Below are 20,349 nucleotides of genomic sequence, written 5' to 3' on the forward strand. Positions count from 1 at the left end.
GTTTCTGTGATATGCAGTATGCTTTTTATCAAAAGAAGTGATTCTCAATTGGGTGTAGTTTTTTTTTTTTTTTAAAAGGCATTATTTTCCTTTGCTTGCAATTTTTCCCAATTTCTGCAGTTTTACTGAGCAAATAAAACATTTGCACATACAATTGTATCGCAGTTTTTGAGAAAAGCCGCAGCAAAATCAAGCATTCTTGGCCTCAATAATCACAAAATCTTCAGATCTATAAATTACTAAAAGCTTGAGAGGAGAACGACAACATACAGATGTTTGTCACCTTTTTCATCATTATTAATATTCATGTCCGTCCTCCTCTCCAGTATGCCTGTTATGCCATTGGAAAGGACGTCCAGGCTATGAAGGCTGTGGTGGGAGAAGAGGCCCTCACATCTGATGATTTGCTCTACCTTGAGTTCCTACAGAAGTTTGAGAAGAACTTCATCGCTCAGGGTAAGAGGATGCCAAAGGAACAATTCTCTACTGTATTTTTATTGTATTTGTCACAAAGGTAGTGTGTCTGTCTCTGCATCTCTACAGCCAGCTGTTTCAGCTCAGTTTAATTTTACCCATAACTTGACTGGTACCAGTTAGGTCAGAGAAGTGAGAATGTGGGCAGCCAAGAGGGTTAACATGAGATTATGTTCCCAGGAGGATGCAAAATTTGCAGACAATTGTAAGAGTTTGCTCTATTTTTCACACTGAAAGGTGAGTGTCAGTAGCTATATATATCCTATCCTATATATATATCCTATATCCTAGCATATACAATGTAACGGATTTCAGCATATGCTATAAACTACCTTTTCCTGTCTGGTAGACATAGGGTGCTAAAAAAAAATCCTTTGAGTTGTATTTTTGAGTCACTGAGTCAGTCAGCCCGAGTCTGGGGAATCCCACACCAGTGAAGGAACTCTCGTCTACTGATGACTGCCTACAACTCAGGCCCTGACTAATACGAATAAATAAATCTCATGAACTATTTCTCTTGGAGAATGTTGGTAATTTGAATAGAGGTGTTCATGGTTTAATACTTGAAGTAATAGGCTGATTTGATGCTGTAGTGTTCGCCTTAAATAATTTAATTGCTTCAACTGTGCCATTGAAGAAATAAATAAATTTATACAAAATATAAATTTAAAATGATTGTGTTGTTTCCACTAAAAAAACGTCTGTTAGATTAATGTTACTAAACACTGCACTGTACTTAATCCCACTAAATACATGGCTGTTCATGATACAAATCAATTCTTTTATACAAAATATTGGTAATAAAAATAAATTGAAATAATTGTATTGATTTAAAATGATTTTATTGTTTCCATTTAAAAAAAAAAAAAAAAAAAAGTCCATCATACTGCTGCAAAGATGTGAGCAGCAGTCAATCCCATCTACAGTAGCCTATGATCAGAATGGCATCCATAGCAACACAGTCTGCTGATCAGAAATTACTCACTGTTGAATTTCATGATTGATCAATCAGAATGGAGTAGTAGTAAACTACTGAAGGATAAATTAAAAGTTGTGGATGGTTACTGACTGTGGCATGGAACTAGTGAGTGAGTGAGTGATTTGTGCAGTCAGACCTTCAGCTCAGGGCAGTGAGAGCGAGTACTGAGTTGAAACAGGTGCCAAAGTGGTTGCTTTTCTCAAAGATCTGGTTAATACAGTAATTTACATGATACATCTCCACAAATACAGTTAATATAAGAGTTGCACAATAGTCATATGTTGTCTCACCTCATCTTCACAGTTTGCAGTAGCTAGCTAGCAGGTAGGAGGGGAAAGTCAGTGAACGAGTTAGTGGAGACGAGGACTTGTCACTCCTTAGTGAGTAACAAGAGTCGTTCATTTTGAAAGATTAGTTCATGACTCGCACATCACTACTTTGACGTGCATCCTCTTTAATAGAACTGGTGTTTAGGCTACTAAAAGCAATGTGCCATTGATTGTTGTAACCTAGCCAGCAAACAATGTAGCCTATGCAAGGGTCACATTCAGCCCACCTGTTGTTGCGGTGAGTGAAACAGCTGCACAGACAACTTTATAGGCTACTTGTAACAGCCCATCCTCTGATTGTAACAGCCCTACCTCTCGTGTAGACATGCTTTGGCTTTTCATCCTAAAATGCATTTAGTTGGGCCCACAGAATAGTATCATTGTTTTTAGCCTTGCTTCTATTTTTACCATTGTGATGTAATGTAGGCTAGGCTAGAAATGCAGGAGCGCCAGATCCCCTGCCAGTTTCATCTGTTTGCACCTTTTCCCCATCTCCTCCAAACATAATCAATTACAGCATAGTCTAATGCCTATGGCCTAGTCTATATTTCTTGTTAGGCTATAGCTAATATTCTCGAATGCTTAATCTGTCTATTAGGCTATAACTAGAATGCTGATAATGAATAGGCTTCACTCTCTATGTCCATTTCAGATATGGCTGGCTATGGGCTATAATGGCATTATCTTTTATTTAGGCCAAATTAGCTTACAAATTGTGCCATAGCCTACAAATGTCTACCATCAGTTCTTTGTTTTTATGGAAACAGATGAGGCCTAATACTTGGCTTAATAGGCTATCCTACTGTTACTATAAGAATGGGCCTTCTCTTAGGCTACTTATTAAAGCCACAAACTGAAAATCATACATGTAATTTCTTGACAATATAACAATATGTACAATAACAAAACAATTTAAGATAATATAGCCCCACTATGTAGGCTATTAAACATGAATGAAGATCAATGAATCAAATCTCAGCAGACGTGCACGCATTCATGTTAGCCACCTACACAAGCCGATGTTAGATTAACACCAAAATATAGATTTACAAACATGACCAAATCCCCCAAATTACAAGAGTCTAAATATCCAGCAATCAATAGAAGTAGTGATAGCAATAGAATAAAGTTAATCAAGATTATATAATCAAAATCAAAGTTAACAAGGAAGGAGTGAGAAGCCGCAGTTCCAAAAGGAATGACCCACAATCTCATGACTCGGATGAACATGAAGAAAACAATCATTTTGCAGTGACCCATAGCCTGTCTTCCTTCTGAGAATAATCCACGAGGAAAGTTTATTCCAGCAGCGAAGAATCATGACAGCAATTAGATGAGCCTGAACGCTGTGTTCACCTGCACGCACACACTTATTTCCCCTCATCCACTTGGCCTGTGAAGACGTCCTATCGGGCTTCATTATACAAGAGGCCTACAAGTAATCAACTGATAGCACACATTGTGCATATAATTCAAGAGTAGCCCAACTGAAAGAAAATAACTTGCAGATAGACATTTGTGACCCGTAGGCTGTAGGCCTAGCCCATGCACCCAGCAGGTGTAGGAAACAGCGAGATGTAGAATACAGAAAAAATTTTCAGTACGTTTTTCTTTTTGTTTTTGTTTTGTTTTAATCCCTGTGTACTTAAAGGTTGTGAATGGTCATGGAAATTATATTATGGGTCTTTGAAAATTCATGGAAATGTTGTCTGTGAAAACGTGTGGGAATCCTGTATTGAGTATTTTAACTTGTCCATTACATTGTTGAAGTGTCATTCACGTTGTATTTCTGAGTTTGTTTGTCCCCGGAAAATGTTCTTTGTAGGTTCCTTGGTCCTTTTGTCGCTCGAGGATACCTGGAAATCTCTTTTCTAGAAAGTAACGATGACTAAACAAAGCACAGTGAGACAGTTTAATCTTCTTGGTAGATTCTTCATATATGGAGCTGTATTTACTCTTTAGAGTGCTGATGGATTCCACAGGAGAATAGTCATCACAGCAAGACAAGATGGGAAATGGAGAGAGAAATACTTTTAGCCTTTTTTTGTCCTCACAACAAGAATATCCAAACAGTTTCTGTACAACAACCTCTATTAGAAACAAAACTGCCCAGAGCAGGGACGAACTAGAACTAAGGTCAGTGAGCAGTTAACAGCGCTGAAAGACATTTATTTGGGAATTTATTGAAAGGGGCCCAAGGGCACTAAAAAAAGTTGTTTTGATCAGGTTTTTATTAAAGCCTCTGTGAGGGATTTTTACTAAGGCTAACACAAATTTCCACCAGGTCTGCAAAAATATTTGCACCTCATTTTCTCAATTTAGCAGGGTACTTACACTGAACTAATGGAGTCCAGCTGCTGCACCCAAGTTGATTTGAATGAACCATTGCTAAATAAGACAGGACATTGGGCTGGTTTAAAACACGTCATGCACATGTCCGGAGAGTAATTAAGCAAACTTGATAAACTGGTTGAAGACATTTTTGGAACTGAAAATGTGCACTCTTTTGAAAAGACGGATGACTTTATGTGAGGACTTATTAAACAATCTGATTTAATTTGGAGATTTTCTTGGCAGTTCTTGACATTTTTAAATGGCTGGAGTCTTTCTGTGTTACAGTCTACCACTGTCAGAAATGCTCATATTCTACACACACAAGCTTCAAAAAAGGTGGTTAAGACAAGCTTATGATTCCTCATTGTTGCCTTCTGTGAGATATAATGAACTGTGTAATGTTGCCTTTGTGTATTTTTAGGCTGTAACAAACGGATCAATTTTTAGATACATCATGACTCTTTCTTGAGTTATATACTGAGCGTCATGTCTTCCACCTAATGCAATTATATTGGAGTTCTTGCTCGCCGGATAGCTGACCACCACAAAAGAAAGTAAATGAAATCATAAAATCTCAAACTATATCCTTGATCAGGAATTGAATGGATGACTGTCATGGCACAAACAATTTGAGAGCTTGCTATTGGAATGAAAAGTCCTTGAAAAGTAAACAGAGTATCTTGTGTGCTCTCTCTCTCTCTCGCTAACAACAGTATGATGATTTATAATCCCATTTCTATTTTGATGATTCGCCAAATTTGAGCTTAAGAGAACTAAAAACTGCACATGGTAACATCTTATCAGACAGTATTTGAGTGCTTGAGATGGTGATAATGCTGCTCTGTGTCTGCTGTTTGTGTAAATAAGCACAAAATAACACATTCATTACCATCTTATAAGGTGATTATATGTCGGTGTTGTGGTTTTGGCTTTTTTTTGCTTCCTCCAAGTTGCCAACAATCTGAATTGATGCAGCTTTAGCAATTACTTTCCAGGTCTCCTTTTCTTTATACTGTCTGTTTTTAAGAGCATTTTTACCTGATGTGATGCACCGTAGCAGTAATGTCTGTGTGTCTGTGTCTGTGTCTGTGTCTGTGTGTGTGTGTGTGTGTCTGTGTGTCTGTGTGTCTGTGTGTCTGTGTGTCTGTGTGTGTGTGTGTCTGTGTGTCTGTGTGTCTGTGTGTGTGTGTGTGTGTGTGTGTGAGAGAGACAGACCCAGTTGATGTTGTGTTCAGATGCTAATCAGCAGTGTTGTGGCCTCTCTGTCTCCCTCAGGCCCGTACGACAACAGGACGGTGTATGAAACCCTGGACATCGGCTGGCAGTTGCTGCGAATCTTCCCCAAGGAGATGCTTAAGAGGATTCCTCAGAGCACCTTGGCAGAGTTTTACCCCAGGGAGTCTGCTGCCCGCCACTGAGGCACCATAAGGGATGCTCTTGTTCTAGCCCCTCACCCTCCTACCCACCATCCTCCTCTCCCGTTATTCCATCTCAGCCATCCCACCTCTGACTGATGTCGATTCTTCGCTCATCCCAAACCTCACCTCCTCTTTTTCCACTGTTCTTACCATCACTTCATCTCCTTCCCATCAATCAACGTAGCCCAACACCGCCCCTCACTCCCACCTACCCTGAACGAGAACAGGGCAATAATGTCCCCCTTCTGTAGATGTACTGTAGCGTATCTGTGTCCAGAAGTTGTGTATGGAAAGTATCTGTGATTGTAATATCTACCCTTGCAAAAACATGAACATATCCTTAAAATGATAGATCGGTCCTTATTTATTGAGGTGTTACTGCTGGAAATTCCTCTTCTTTTTTTTTAAAATAAATGCTCTGTAATATCCATCCCCACCAAAACAAGAGGTTTCAAAGTGAAGAAAGATGTGTATAGATATGAGGGTTGACAAGGTAACAAATGACAATGTCCCTGCAGTCAGTACCAGTTTCTCGAAGCATAATGTTTGTTTTTTATTGCGACTGTCTGAGGTGTTGATTCTAACTGATTGTCATTTTCTAAACAAAAAGAATGAATTTTTGCTGAACAACACTACAAACCTACAGCTTCACAAACTAAACATCATTACTGTTAGCAAATTGGTATTTACCTCCAGGGTGTCCCTGTTATTTTGTGCACCTGCATGAATTGTCTTTAAAGCCAACTTTTTTTTTTTTCATGTCAGTGACTTCAAGTTGGCCGGTATGCAGCATGCTTGCAAAAGTCTTGGTGAACACACAAACTTTGGCCAAAAGCAGAGTTGAGTTGTTTACTGTATGTTGCCCACAGTACTTTGACTCTTTCTTCCCTGTTTTGGACCCTCTTGCTTCCTCTACCTACCCTGGAAAGAATACAGTGGATGTTTACATTATTAATGTTTAATTGTTTGATTTGTGTTGCTAAAAGACGAGTATATAAGAGTATATTAAACATTCCCGCTGTCTGCAGAAACTAATTCTTTGTTGTGCAACCATAATGGTTTTGTGAGTTTGTGTGTCCATGAATAAATTAAATTAAATGAGAATCCTTGTCTCTGTTGTCTCAGCTCTATACATCTATCACCATTATCTATAAATCTGCAACACTGTTAATCTTTATATAAAGTTTCTATTTTGACATGACAGAGAATCCTGTGATCACAGTTCTTACCCGGATTCATCAATATCATTTGGCAATATGTAAAATGTCTTAAGTAATCAGTCTAAGGTTGAATAAATTGCTCAAATTAGCTTTAACGTGATATATTTTTGAAGGGAGTTTGGTGAGAGAATGTTGGGACAAGAGTTTTCCTTATTACCAACTCATTCTCATAATCTGGTGATTAAACTTTGCACATTATTTATTACCAAAACTATTTTATTTACTAAAATTCTCCAGTTAACACCAGTCATTTTTTTGAGTGTCATTGCTAACTGCTAACTCTAAAAACAACAGCTTCTGGTCTTAGTTTAACACATTTACACCCTGACAACAGCAGTTTTGAAGTGAACAATATAGTTTAATTTTTCTGTACAAAATGATCGGCTTCTCTGAAAAGCTGGTAAATGGACTTTTGAGGTTAGATTATTTTGGTCACACTGTTGGTCAAGTGTGGTGACCACTTTCTTTTGTATTTTTCCAAGAAAATGGATGTTTTGTATGTAAATATTGTTGATATATGACATACAGTACATAACAATCTCAGTCCTGCCTCTTTAGGTGTAGTTTGCCACTTGTTAGACTGCTTTTGCAAACTAATTATCTGGATGAAACATTAGATTTGTGTATATGTCACATACGATATTGTAGCATAGCAGTGGGAGCAAAACAAATTGCCATCGTTTGTACCACAAAGTGTATGTGACTGTGGCACATAGGCATAGTTCCACCACAGTGAGGCAATTTTAGTGGTCATATGGTAAAAAGTATTCACCATATATTGTGTGTTGGGAATTGTGACACAACTTTTAAAAAAATATGACAAAATAAGCAGGGCTGTAAAACCCCTCGTGTCATTGCACCTTTTATTGCTTGTAGCTCGCGCCCAGACAGGTGTGCCGCGAAGCAACGCTTCCTGTTGAACTTTGGATATTGTGTCGCCATGGCTGCAGAGGAGCTGGCTAGAATCAGTGTCATAGCAGACTTGTCAAACCAAGGTAAGCGTGTTTGGAGACAATAAATGTTTATGTTTTTAGCGTAAAAATGCCACTGGGACTTTGTGTCCTATAGTTACAACTAGGACTATATTATATCTGGTAACAGTAACGTTACAGTTTATAGATTTATAAATTCGACTGCGGTCAAGCCAGCCACCACGTCATTTCCTTCTGCGCGTACACTTGCGTTATTACGGTAATGAGTTCTTCCACCTGGAACTTGACAATTTTTATACAGTCTATGGGAAGAACGGTGTTGTGTCGCTTTCATTTACTTTACAGTCGACAAATAATAGTAGGGTTTGATTCAGAAAGTGAAGTAGAGTGAAAAAATACAATACGCAAATTATTTCATTGGCTCACCAAGGAGGTTAAGACTCTGAAAAAACTGTTTCCAATCACTAATTCCATTTCCAGGTAGCTGCACAAAAAGTTCCAGAACGTCTCACTGTGGGATTTCACAATAAAGGCCCTTTGAAAATATACTGTAAATTAAAAGATGTATAATCACAATATTATTAAAAGGAAACAGTCTGTTTCCAATCACCAGTTCCAATTCAGATACATAGTGGAATGAAAAATAATTTAATTCTACAGTGAATAGACTTAAAATGAAGATACTTTAAAATTTACCTGGAGTTAAATTACTGAAACAGACAGTTTCCTTTTTATAACATGCTGCCACTGCATGTTTGTGTATCATGTGATTGAAATTCCACAGTGAATCGTTCTGGAACTTTTTGTGTAGCTGTCTGGGGTTTTCTAGAATGTGTCTGAAGTGGAATTAGTGATTGTAAACAGTTTTCTTTAAATTTGATGTATAATATTTTTAAAGGGCCGTTATTGTGAAATTCCACAGTGGAACGTGCTGGAACTTTCTGGAAACTCTTGGTAGTGTAGCTCCTCTTAAGGAATAGGGCAGTGTGTAATGTGTGTGCGTAGTGAGTTAGTGGTAGAGTGAGAGAGCGAGCGGAAGAAAAGTGACGGTGAATGCAAGCAGAGCAGAGGAAAAGGTTAGCAGTACGTTGTCAATCTGGCAGTAAATGTACAGTACAGACTACAGTGTGTCAGTTAATAAATGCTGCAGCTTCTCAAGACCAAGAAAAGTCACGTCTGTTGTTTCCCCAATTGCTGGAAAAGTGAAGGGAGTTAACTCCAAAGTTAGCAACAATGGGTTAGCCTAACCTGACGACGCTAAACAGAGAAATAGAGAACGGAGAAATGTGTGGCTGCTGAGTCTCTCCCAAGTTTTACTCAGTGCATCCACCTCATGGATGTATTATAAGAACTAGATACCGGACCGAAAATGGTGCCCACTCAGTCCAATAAGAATTGCTCGGAATTGCTTCCGCATTGTGAAGCCCACTGACTATGTGCAGTGGTGTTTCCCCCGCTGGCCCCGCCCATAAGTTCCCTCTCGGCTCATAGACTTTACATTGTGATGACGTCACAGATTTTTAAATCACTTTTCTCGGCTCAAGGAAAGTTTTACAAATATAAAACCTCCATGGATCAAAACTTCATAATAGAAAGAGTCATATTTGACCTTGTTTGCAGCTGTAGGTGTCCTGTCAATAGTTTTACAGACGTCTGTTTACAATGGTGGTCTTTGGGGGAAAATGCTTTTAGGGCCACAGGGGGATTTTTTGCTGCAACACTGCGAGTGACCACTGGGAAAAATTGGCTGCAAGGCTAAGTGGCAGTGCCCTATCCAGCTCTTATTATACATCCATGATTCAGCCCCTGAGACCGTCACCACCCCAAACCAGTCAACTTAGGGGAAACATTGTATATAAAGGAAGGAACCAGAAACAGGAAGTAAATATTCCTTCAATTTGTGTTTTTTTGTTGTTTTTGAGGCAAATGTGTTACCCCATTTTTTGATACATGGTGCCCCTCTATTTTTTTTATTTTTCATTTGTCACCACAGTTTATTGTTTTTTCTTACTGTACTTGTAGCTAATTCTGTTTGCCCAGATTTATTTTGTTTTGTTTTCTTCTGTTTGTTCTTATTTTTCATTGATTTACCAGAAGTGGTCTTGTGATTCATTATGGTTTAAGTTAACAAAAAAAATTTAATCTCAAAAAAGAGAAGCAAGTAGAGGATGACTTTGACTACTGATTAACACGTGCTGTTCCATAGGAAAAATGAGTCACCTCTTTCCAGTAAAGTCTGTTCTGTGTTTGTGTTGTAAAGGTCCAAACCCAATCCTCTTTGTGTGTGTGTGTGTGTGTATCTCGTATGTGCACATACGTTCAGGTAGATTTGTGTCTACTCCTCATCTAATCAACATTAATAGGATTATTTCTGGAACAAACAAAAAGCTTTCCTTATGTATCATAATCTGTAATAAGTAAGTAGAAGTGTATGCTTCTGGCTGCTAGCTGTCCCCCTCACTTATCTTTGCAGTGACCAGCCAGATTATCTTTATTACTAAACATTTATTATAGATCGCACTTGCTGTTACTAGTGTAGTTACGCCCAAAAACAAATATTAACACAGCAGGGGTGTTACTAAATTCAACATCTCATGCTATAACAGTCAGGTGACACAGGGGACAAGCCGCAGTAGTCACCGGATGAGAAGTTATCACATGCTGGAGAAGTTGCCAAGTATTGGCTGTTTTTAACAGGAAGGTGTGACTTCTGTGATCTTCATTGACATTTGGTTTATTGTGATTATCTTATGAAGATGGATAACTGGCATCCTTTGCTTCCCACAGCTCTACAGGAGTACGAAGGCCTGCAAAGGAAGCATGAGACAGCAACAACTGAGGTAAGTGTTCATATCAGTCAGGGTTAGGCTGATACATGTATGTCTGATAATATGTAGAGTTAATACTAGTCCAGTTTTGACCATCTTGACATCTTTGACTGATATGAATGTCATATAGTTTTGTTACACTAGCAGCAGAAATAATAATAGTAGTGTAGTAGTAGGAGCTACAGTAACAGTAGTATTCTAAGTAGTTGGCCTTGCAGTAGTAGTAGCTGTAAATATTGTGAGAGCAGCAGAGGCAGCAACAGCTGCAATAGTAGCAGTATCTTGATTGGTATTCATTCTACATTGTCCAGGTACTTCAGAAAGAGATTGTCCTCACAAGAAAAACAACAGTATTTGTCATTTGCTTAAATGTCTTAAACAACCTTGGTTTGGTTGTTCTGACGAGGACCTCTAGCGACTGGACTGTGATAGGAACAATGGTGGAAGTAGCATGACAGTGAATTTGAGTTTGAATAAGATGGGAAGCAATTAATTCTAGGAATTAATGTTAATGCCAAGCTGTTAACACTGGTCCAAACACTAACAGCTGTCAGAAATCCCAAGTAGTGGACCATATAATGACTGGGTACAGAGAAAAAGTGTTTTTTCAGAACCCACCAAAATGTGTTTGTTGCAGTATCAAAAACTGTCAAGCTGGCATCAAATGTCTTGTCAGATGTGTACTCTTGCTTATGTCTTTTCTGGGATCAGATATTTAATTTAGGTAAAGCTGTTTTACTGCTGCTTTGTGTTGAGACAAAATTCATGAAGCATAGCTTTAGTTCAGGCCGAGCAATGGAGTTGTACTTGTTCTGGCTGATTGCATCCATATTTACATCCCATCATATTCATGCAGGTGTACATTGTGGCCATTATAACCTGAAACATCTCACTATTACTCTGCTGATACACTCATGCCATCACTGTTTGTAGCCTCCTCTACCACCCCAACCTCCTCCTCATGTGGTACATTTTTCTGTATTGATTTAACAAAGATTTAGATAGAAAGGAAATGAAAAAAGTATTGTTTTGGTATATGTTCCAAAACCTTAATGCACTGCCACTGGTATAATAAAAAAAAAATCAAAGGAGATGCAGATCCAACCCTAATGTCCATATGCTCTATTTTAACTTATGAAACTACTTGTATCCAGAGCAGAACTGGATAAACTTTAAAGCTAGATTTAAAAAAAAACTTAATTACTAACATAATTAGTAATAATCATTGATAACAGACACAGAAATAGGAAAAGACATGTTCAGTGGCTGTTAAATGGTATTATTAAAAGCTTTGGCACTTTTCTCTAGACTGGCTAATTTTGAAGTGACAATAGCCAAATAAAGGTGCATGGTGCCTAATGTGATGCCTGATTGCTTGACTGTCATTCATCTCATACAATGCAACACCTTTCAATAAAATTCAACAAGAGCATTTTAAATTGTGGTAGTACTTTTTCAGTGAGCTTTTCTGTTGGTTTCCATATAATTCCTGATCAGTCAAGTTATCTGGAAACATTGTGGTCATTTTGGAGACAATAATCATGTTTAATCACCTGACCTTACAGCTCCAAACCTGATTTATCTCTCAATATCATTTAACACATGTTCATGATATTAGATGAACTGCCTGTCTAGGAAGTCTTAGAGTTGTGTAGTTACATGAGCAGACAGTTTGAAGGTTGATTGAAACAGCAGCAGTCCTGTGTTAAATCTGTTCTGTCTGTCTCTCCTACATAAGTGCAAGAGGCTTGAGGAAGAGAGAGACGAGGCCATCAAGAGGCTCAATGAGTTCCAGCAAGGTATGTTTATCTCTCCTGGATCAATAGATGTCCAATGAGTGAGATCAAGGCAAGTGTTTCTATAAACAAGCTTTAACTCATGGTTGTATAAATATATAGTTATATACAGTGTTGCAAAGTCAGCCTTGTTTCCAATTTTTCCCACTGGTTAACTGCAGTACTGCAACAAAATAAATCCCTGCAACCCTCAAAGCATTCTCCCATAGTCATTATAAAGAATATCTCCCCTCAAATTGTAATTATTACCTTTCTTTTAGTACTGTTTTATTATTTTCGAAACTTTTTCAAAAACTAGAATAGCTTTTTTTTTTGTCTGTGACATCATCTCAGTATAAAGTCAACAGGACAAGATAGTGGGTCCAGGGTAGAGACTTAAATACACAGGATTGATGAGACCTGAAAATCTGGTGTTTCCTGCATAAACAGGCAGAAAACAGAGTTATAACTGACTAGAGTGATGTGTGTCGCAGCGTGTGCAGTCACTTTATATCAGCCTGGTGTCATCTGCATGTGATTTAATCAAAGTAAACACAGTGGACACTGCGTTTTGGCGTGGCACTCAAACCGGCGGCTGCAGATTTACTATCATATCTGTCCTGCTGCCTTAAGATTGCTGCCTCATTTGAGTGAACTTCCCACTCATTTGTTCCTCTCCTCCCACCTGTGCATCGGCACTCTGTGCCAGGCAGCAAAATACTACACAGACAGCAAAAGCCAAATTCAAGGTCAGGAAAATACCAAACTGTTGAGCACTGTTGCGCTCGTCATTGCACTACAACAGAAACAGGGGCCACTGTCTGTTAGACTGCTGTTTTATTAATGTTATTATTTTGTTCCGTGACTTAATATGACACTGAAGACATTTTCATCACAGTCAAATATTTACCAAAATTCTAACCAGTGGAACACAAAAATGAAATCTGAAATAAATTCAGCTCAGTGAGTGACTTAGACTTTTTTGGATTTGGACATTTTTTGTATCTGACATGATAACTTTAGACTTACAGGTATAAGTAGATTCATTTTTTTTCAAACAATCAGACATTCTGAGTTGATGTTCCTTTAATGTCAAAATATGGCACTAAGAAGGTTAAGAAGACACATTCTTTAAAGGGATGTTTCACTTTCAACACATCTATAGTACATATGATGTAAGTCGTGACAACAACAAAGAGATCATATGTTCTGTTAATATGAATGTATGATATTTTGAAAATAGTACCAGCTGTACAAACATAAGAACCGGGAGTCAAATAATGACATCGGAGAAGCACTGTCGCTGCTCCAGCTTTCATCACAAATCTGTTTCCCAACACTACAAATGTGTTTCAAATGTTTTGGCCCACCATTCAATTTTCCAAAATGATTTTCCTTACAGGTTGAATGCTTTGCTATGACCACTTTAGTGAAGACAGAATTTGAAATAGGGCACCACATGTCAAAAGATGGAGCAAATAGTTTGTCTTTGTAACGGTGACAGTTGTGTGGATTTTCATCTGAATAAATCTGGCCCGTGCTCGTGTATTCAGCGATTCTCCAGCCAAAACACATATTGTGTTTGACTTCCGCATTAATAGAGGCTGCCTCACTGTGCCAAGCAGCTGCATATTAGGACCTATTACGTGATTTCATAGCTCTTAGAAAATTGCTCCTATTCACAACGAAACGGCTGGGGGTGGGGTGGCAGGGTTGGTGGGGGGGGGTAGTGGGAGGACGAGAGAAAAAGCCCCCAACACACAATCATGCCTTTTCAATTGGCGATGGCAAGGTTGATGACAACATGACCATTGTGTTATAATGATAACACCACAAAGGCATCTGCCCCCCTCATCAAGGCTTCACAGCGGCTGCAGATACAATTTAATTCACTGCTCCGCTGGCGGCGCTGATACCATTATGCAGCACGTCGGCACAGGGGTAATCACTGTCTTTCCTGAGAGGAGGATGAAAAAAGACAGGCACAAAAAAGAGGGGAGAAAAAAGATGGAGTGATGATGATGGGGAGGCCGAAACTTACAATTAAGACTGCCAGTTCTGACGTGTCAGAGCCCCCCGTTGACTCGCGCTCATACACGTTCAACACTTCCACTGCTGTTTATTTACCATGGCTACCAGTAATTATAATTAACATGTCATTTAGTTCAAGGCGTCCTTTCGTAGGTTTCTGGGTGTGGCTATGGCATTATGGAGAAAGGCAGAGAGAAACGGAGAAGAGGCCGAGGATGAAAACTGGCAGCTAAGTGCTATTGAATGACTGATGTGGAGGGCGCCAGAGGAACGTGGATATCGCCCGGCACTGGCGTTCATCAAGGTCTTAATTAGGTGTCACTGGGGGGAAGGAATTGCCCACAGCAATGGCACTAATGCTTAATTTCGCCCTCGCTCAGCCACAATGTTTAATTAGTTAAGTGGCAGGGCATTCTTTAGGGGCGTTCTTTTTGTACTGAGGTGTGATTGCAGCTTAAACAACATTATGGTTTGTGATTTGGAATTTTATCTGATTTTTTTACCAGCTTGGTAGTAGTAAAAGCTGTTCTAATCAATATATTTCATACCAATAATTGGATATGACATTGACAAATATGGCATTGCATGTCATACCTCTCTCTATATATCCCTAAGTTTCCTGTCTCCCTACACTGTCTGTCAAATAAAGGCATAAAAGCCAGAAAAAAATCTTGAAAAAAAGACTATATGTATTGTAAAAGGTGTCACTCATAATGAGAATTATCACAGACTACGCTGTTCCCCTCAGCTCTACAGTTTTTTAGCCTCTTTTAGTTCATTGTTTTGCTTATTGACTCATAAACTTCACTCACATCAACCTTGTTTCCAGCAGCAGTAGGCTACTGTTTTCAGTGAAAAATCTCTGTTAAACCTAGTGTATACTACCTAGCCAGCACCAAACAATAGCTGGTGAACGTAATGGAACCTTTAGCAGCTAAAGAGAGTTAAAAGGAGAATGAATTTTGGACTTACACTCATTAAGTGGCCAGAAACATGAGTCCAAATCAATGTTAATGTGGCTCTGTGTCTACTGGATGTGTAAACAGGCAACTATTTGCTAACTGTCCATCATGATTATCAGTTCACTCAATCATACATTTTGGGCTGCTCTCACAGACATGGGTAAATGACAAAAAATTTTTCATGCTAAATTTTGGCTTAGCAATGTCAGCCATGTAATATGTAAGATTCAAGCCTGACAGTTCAATCTTGACCTTGGAAATAACAGTTGGCAAACAGTTGCTTGCTTGTTCTGGAGCTTTTGACTGTATGGCATGGTCTTTCTAAATGTACTGTTATATAGATATAACTCAGTTCCTGTATTTGCTTGATTTATCACCCCTCAGTATTGTAGTAAATCAAAATTCACTGTCATCATTAATGCCCTATTAGTGCAGCTCTATCATTGTACATGCTAGTTTAAAGGAATGAAGGCTTTAAAGGCAAATGTTTCCCTTCTCCCTGGTTTAAGTGCAACATCACATGTATCATTCTTTACAAACAGCCCACATACTTTCTAAACTATTATTCAGTGTCTGATGCTCTAAAGTTGTTTATTGAGTGCATTCAGTATATACTCAATACGCATTGGCCCTGGCTGATGGAAATAAAAAGGTAGGGAAAACTATCTGAATAAAAGATACACTGGGAACAACATTTAGTTCACTGAGATGGCACAACAGAAATCAGAAATATACTTCAGTGTCAAGTGTTATGGCACTCTTATCTCAATCAACTGCACAATTAAATGAGAATTCATAGGTATGCACCCACTCATTTAGAAAATACTAACCATGTTCTTTGTTTCCTTGAGGACATTTTGATCAGGTTGAATGGCCATGAGTTGACTTTTTAAGTTGGTATTGACATGAATGCAGTGATTCAGAAGAATTTTATATGCTGCTTTTCATATAATAATATTGTTACATCAGCGAAGGATACTGAGTACCGGGCTTCTTTGCTAAAGAGCACAAGGCGGTGATGTAGCATTTTCTGGTCTCTGTGTATGTTTGCATCATTTACTATGGACTGATTTCAATCTGTTCATTTGTTGCTTTGTCGGTTAGTTAATGGTGTTTTGATGGGCCAAATTTGATGTGTCCAAATGAGTCTACTGTAATTCATATAAATGTGAGGGAAAAAATAGTAGAAAAAACTCTCTGTATAACCCAAAACAGTTCATAGCACCACAAACTACACCCTCCAAAATGACCATAAAATAAATCAACACCTCTTTAAAACAGATCAAGTAAAAACTGAACAGTATAACCTTCATGAAGGTAGGATTTATTTCACGGCTGCATTAGTTTTATCTACATGTATATAATAAACTGGCAAGTGAGTGTATGTAGAGGTGCTTACACTGTTTTCTGTGTAATGTCTTGCTGTGGTCAGATTGGTTGGTTTGTGGACATGGCACAATAGCAAAAGTTATATTGTGAGATTTTGGTCCTAAATTTCTAAAACTCAAAAATTTGACTCAGCTTGTGTCTGGTTTTTGTAATACTAAATCAGTCATGGGTGGATGCGTCTTACAGTGAGATCTAGGATTACCATTTTCAATTGATGACCACATTCCTCTTACCATTGTCAACTATTCACTTGAACAGCTTAGAGCTGCACATCAAGATATAAAATGTAGGCAATATGGTTTACCATTTTCTTTTTCTTTAATTCTCTTTTTTCCCTAGTTTCTCAGATGGTCATTGAAGAGGTCAGTACCATCCAGGAGAACCTGGAGGTTGAGAGGACGTGTAGAGAAAGTGCTGAAGCCCTGGCCACCAAGGTACACTCCACTGTTAGACAAATACTGTCTGCAATACTTCCTCTCAAAGACAATGAACCAGCATCCTGTCAAACCATCTGTGTCATTTCCATGTTACTGACATTTAATAGTCCAACAAATAATTTTCACAAATAAAAATAAGAGGAATAATGTAATCACAATTTTAACATCAGAATAACATTTGTAAAATAATTATTGCAGCATCAAATCAGCCATTAAAGATGACATTCTGGTCAGTGTATTACAGTGACTGTCACTTCGACACATTCAATTTGTATGTTGCAATCAAAAGCACTCTGTGGTCCTCCAGTTCTGCTGCTGTCCCCATATCTTAGTGTCTAAATTGCATTGGATTCTTTTGATTCAGAGCACACTTTTTTGGAGTCCTTGCTAAAATGTGAGTTGTGATTGAGAGTGGGAGAGCCTGGCACATAGTGATTTTGCAGCCCACTGGTGTTGAGCTTATCACTGTAATCATTTCTCATTCAATTTCTGGACAAAAGCCCTCACAGTCCACCTGGTTGGACCAGATTTTGGGCAGTAGGAGGCTGAGGGAGAATTATGGTGAAGGTCGACTTTTGGGCCTTTTATTCTTACCATTCCATGGGCTTCTGTCCTCATTTTTCCTTGGCTTGTTTTTCATCCCCATCTTACAAGGGTGACAAGTAAGATTTTTACTGCCCCAAATGGCCATAAGGCACATGGGTATGTCGACTTGGTTGTTGATCAATACTACTGGCTCAACAATTACTTGGCTGGCTGCTGTGATTTCTGGCTTCGAAAAACTCTCTTTTGACTCTCAAGACTCTCCCAAGACCCGTTACCATCATCTAACATCATCATATACAGACAGGTGACAAGTTAAAGGAAAAACTGGTACAAGTCTGAATGCTTGACCCCTACAGTGAGGGGATCTGGAGGCTCTGTTATGCAGTGGGGGGCATTTTTCTGGCATAGTTTGGGTCCACTTGTCCCCTTAGAGTTGTTCTGAGTCATCACCTTTATCCTATGATGAAACATTTCTATCCTGATGGGAGTGGTCTCTTCCAGAATGACAGTGGTCACGAGGGGTCACTGAATAGTTTGATGACTATGAAAATGATGTGAATCATATGCTATAGCCTTCACAGTCCCCAGATCTCAACCCAATTGAACACCTATGGGATATTTTAGACATGTTAGACCATCATCAAAACACCAAATGAGGGAGTTCAGAGACTTGTAGAATCAATGCCAAGACACATTAAAGCTGTTCTGGCCGCACGTGGTAGCCGAACACTTTACTAAGACACTTTATCAGATAACAGGCACAGTGGCCAATCTGAAATGCTTTCCCCTCAAAAATAATGGCATTATATAAGCTAAAGGTATGTAATTGGAAATGTAGTTAAATTATATACAAAAGTTAGATTATTTGAAGATACATGATTTGATTGGTCCAACTATATTTTAAAGAGACTGGACCAATTAAGTGCCTCTGTCCACAAATTTTGACTGTCCACATAATTTTGAGAAAGGGGGGATGCTGCAACCACAGTGCTGTGAAGAGCTCTGCAGACGAAAGGCCCTAGTGCAGCTGCACTGGTTGTATTTGCACCACTGATATGAAACACACATTTATAGCAAGAAGTGCATGAAATGATACTGATATTGTTGCATTTTCTACTTATTCATAACATAAGCTGACAAAGACCATAGATAACATATTGACTTGTTTGTAGTTGTCCGCCTTCTTCCCGTCTTCCATTCCAGTCCTTTTGTGGCCATTGCTCCAAAATATATGTTTCCAAAAAAGAACATAAACACAGACAGTCTTTCCAATAAATAGCAGGAGACTCACTGAGCCCACCAAATATACTGTAAGTTTCTGTTGTGGTACTTGGTTTGTTAATGTACTCTATGGATGCAGGTTTGAAGATTATAGGGTTTGCAGCTGATCACACCAAACCAATTATGATGAATTGTCATTGCCTTGAAATGTGGGAGAGAGGTCATTTTGTGTCACTTTTCCTTTCCTATTGACCCACTGCAAGAATTGGCTTCACAAAAGACATAACATATCAGGTCATGTCCACTGTACAGTCCCACTAAGAGGCTGCAATAAACTGGCCTACTCCTGGCCTGACAGCAGGCATTAATCTATTTGTTCTTTAGAATTTAGAAAGCTTGCTTCGTCATGGTCTAAGTGACCACTCTTTATCAAGCTATTTGATGTCTGTTGTCTCTTCTGCTTGCTGTTTCTTCCGCTCATCTTCATCTTTGATAGAAAACAGTGTCAATAACTAGACACTTCCTGTGGCGGCCTTAGTAATATAGCAGCCTGTATGAGCACTCACTGTCGAGGGGCAGACTGTCCTTGATTAGCCATATCCAAGAATATATCCATACATAAACTATTCAATTACTTCAGTTAAAAGCAACAGATTTATTCACCATTTATTCATAAGTGCTGTGAATAGAGTTAGGTTGGAATAGGAGACATTACCCTTTTGAACAGTGTTGACCTTTCAATAGCATTTCGCCAATATTGTAAAGTCACTATTCCTACACTCTGAAGGTGTTAACATCAGTTTACCACTCATTTACATTTAAATCAAACCCCAGATACATGAAGAGTTGTCCCAGAGGAGGACACACAAATTGAACTCTGTATTAAATTTCTTTGTACCCAGTGATGATAATTTTCCATACCAAATATTCCCAAGGCCAGGTTTGAAAGAAGGTAAAGTTCAGAGCAATTCCTTAACTCTTCAACATATTGAATTAAAAAGGGACTGGAGGGTGTTAGCAATTTGCAACCAGTCAAATCAGAATGTGGTTGTGATGCTTAATGTTTTTGTGTTGATGTGTGATCAAAAGGTAAGATGAAGGGGCTGTGACTTTGTAATAGTGACCTCCGGAGAGCGCTAGCCTGATGCTATGCCAGCCTTGATTTATCTGAGTATGTAATTTTATACGTACATCTCTCACCAATTGTAGATTATTATCAAAAGAATGTGAGTCCATGTTATGTATTGTTGATTGCATTTCAGAAAAAAAGATGCAGTCTGAAGGGCATCATCAAAAGATGGAATTGCTGCAATCTGCTCCCACCAGGGTGCCATTAATAAATGTTTCTTTTATGGCTCGCTCTTTCTATTTCTCTTCCCTCTTTTTCCTTCTCCAGGCACTTTTCTTCCTTCAGATGACATCAAGAAACATGCATAATTGGCATCCATCTCCTTCCCATAGGCTTCATTCATGT

At 38.7% G+C, this 20,349-nt stretch overlaps 2 protein-coding genes across 3 annotated transcripts in view; both read left to right on the forward strand.

Annotated features, from left to right (window-relative positions):
* Window positions 1-6,638, forward strand: part of atp6v1ba (ATPase, H+ transporting, lysosomal, V1 subunit B, member a) — a 47,760-nt gene extending 41,122 nt beyond the window's left edge. The window contains exons 13-14 of the mRNA XM_042433013.1: window positions 327-456; window positions 5,392-6,638. Coding sequence (XP_042288947.1) covers window positions 327-456; window positions 5,392-5,534 — 273 coding nt within the window. The 3' untranslated portion in view covers window positions 5,535-6,638. The remainder of the gene's footprint in view (window positions 1-326; window positions 457-5,391) is intronic.
* Window positions 6,639-7,441: 803 nt separating this feature from the next.
* Window positions 7,442-20,349, forward strand: part of shtn1 (shootin 1) — a 31,813-nt gene continuing 18,905 nt past the window's right edge. The window contains exons 1-5 of one of the 2 annotated variants that reach the window (XM_042433011.1): window positions 7,442-7,511; window positions 7,631-7,749; window positions 10,474-10,526; window positions 12,253-12,313; window positions 17,011-17,105. In XM_042433011.1, coding sequence (XP_042288945.1) covers window positions 7,695-7,749; window positions 10,474-10,526; window positions 12,253-12,313; window positions 17,011-17,105 — 264 coding nt within the window. In that variant the 5' untranslated portion in view covers window positions 7,442-7,511; window positions 7,631-7,694. Of the gene's footprint in view, window positions 7,512-7,630; window positions 7,750-10,300; window positions 10,388-10,473; window positions 10,527-12,252; window positions 12,314-17,010; window positions 17,106-20,349 lie in introns of those variants that run through there. The other variant, XM_042433012.1, reaches the window with a different exon arrangement.

This window comes from Thunnus maccoyii, chromosome 14 (genome assembly GCF_910596095.1).
Source record: "Thunnus maccoyii chromosome 14, fThuMac1.1, whole genome shotgun sequence".
Taxonomy (NCBI): Eukaryota; Metazoa; Chordata; class Actinopteri; order Scombriformes; family Scombridae; genus Thunnus; species Thunnus maccoyii.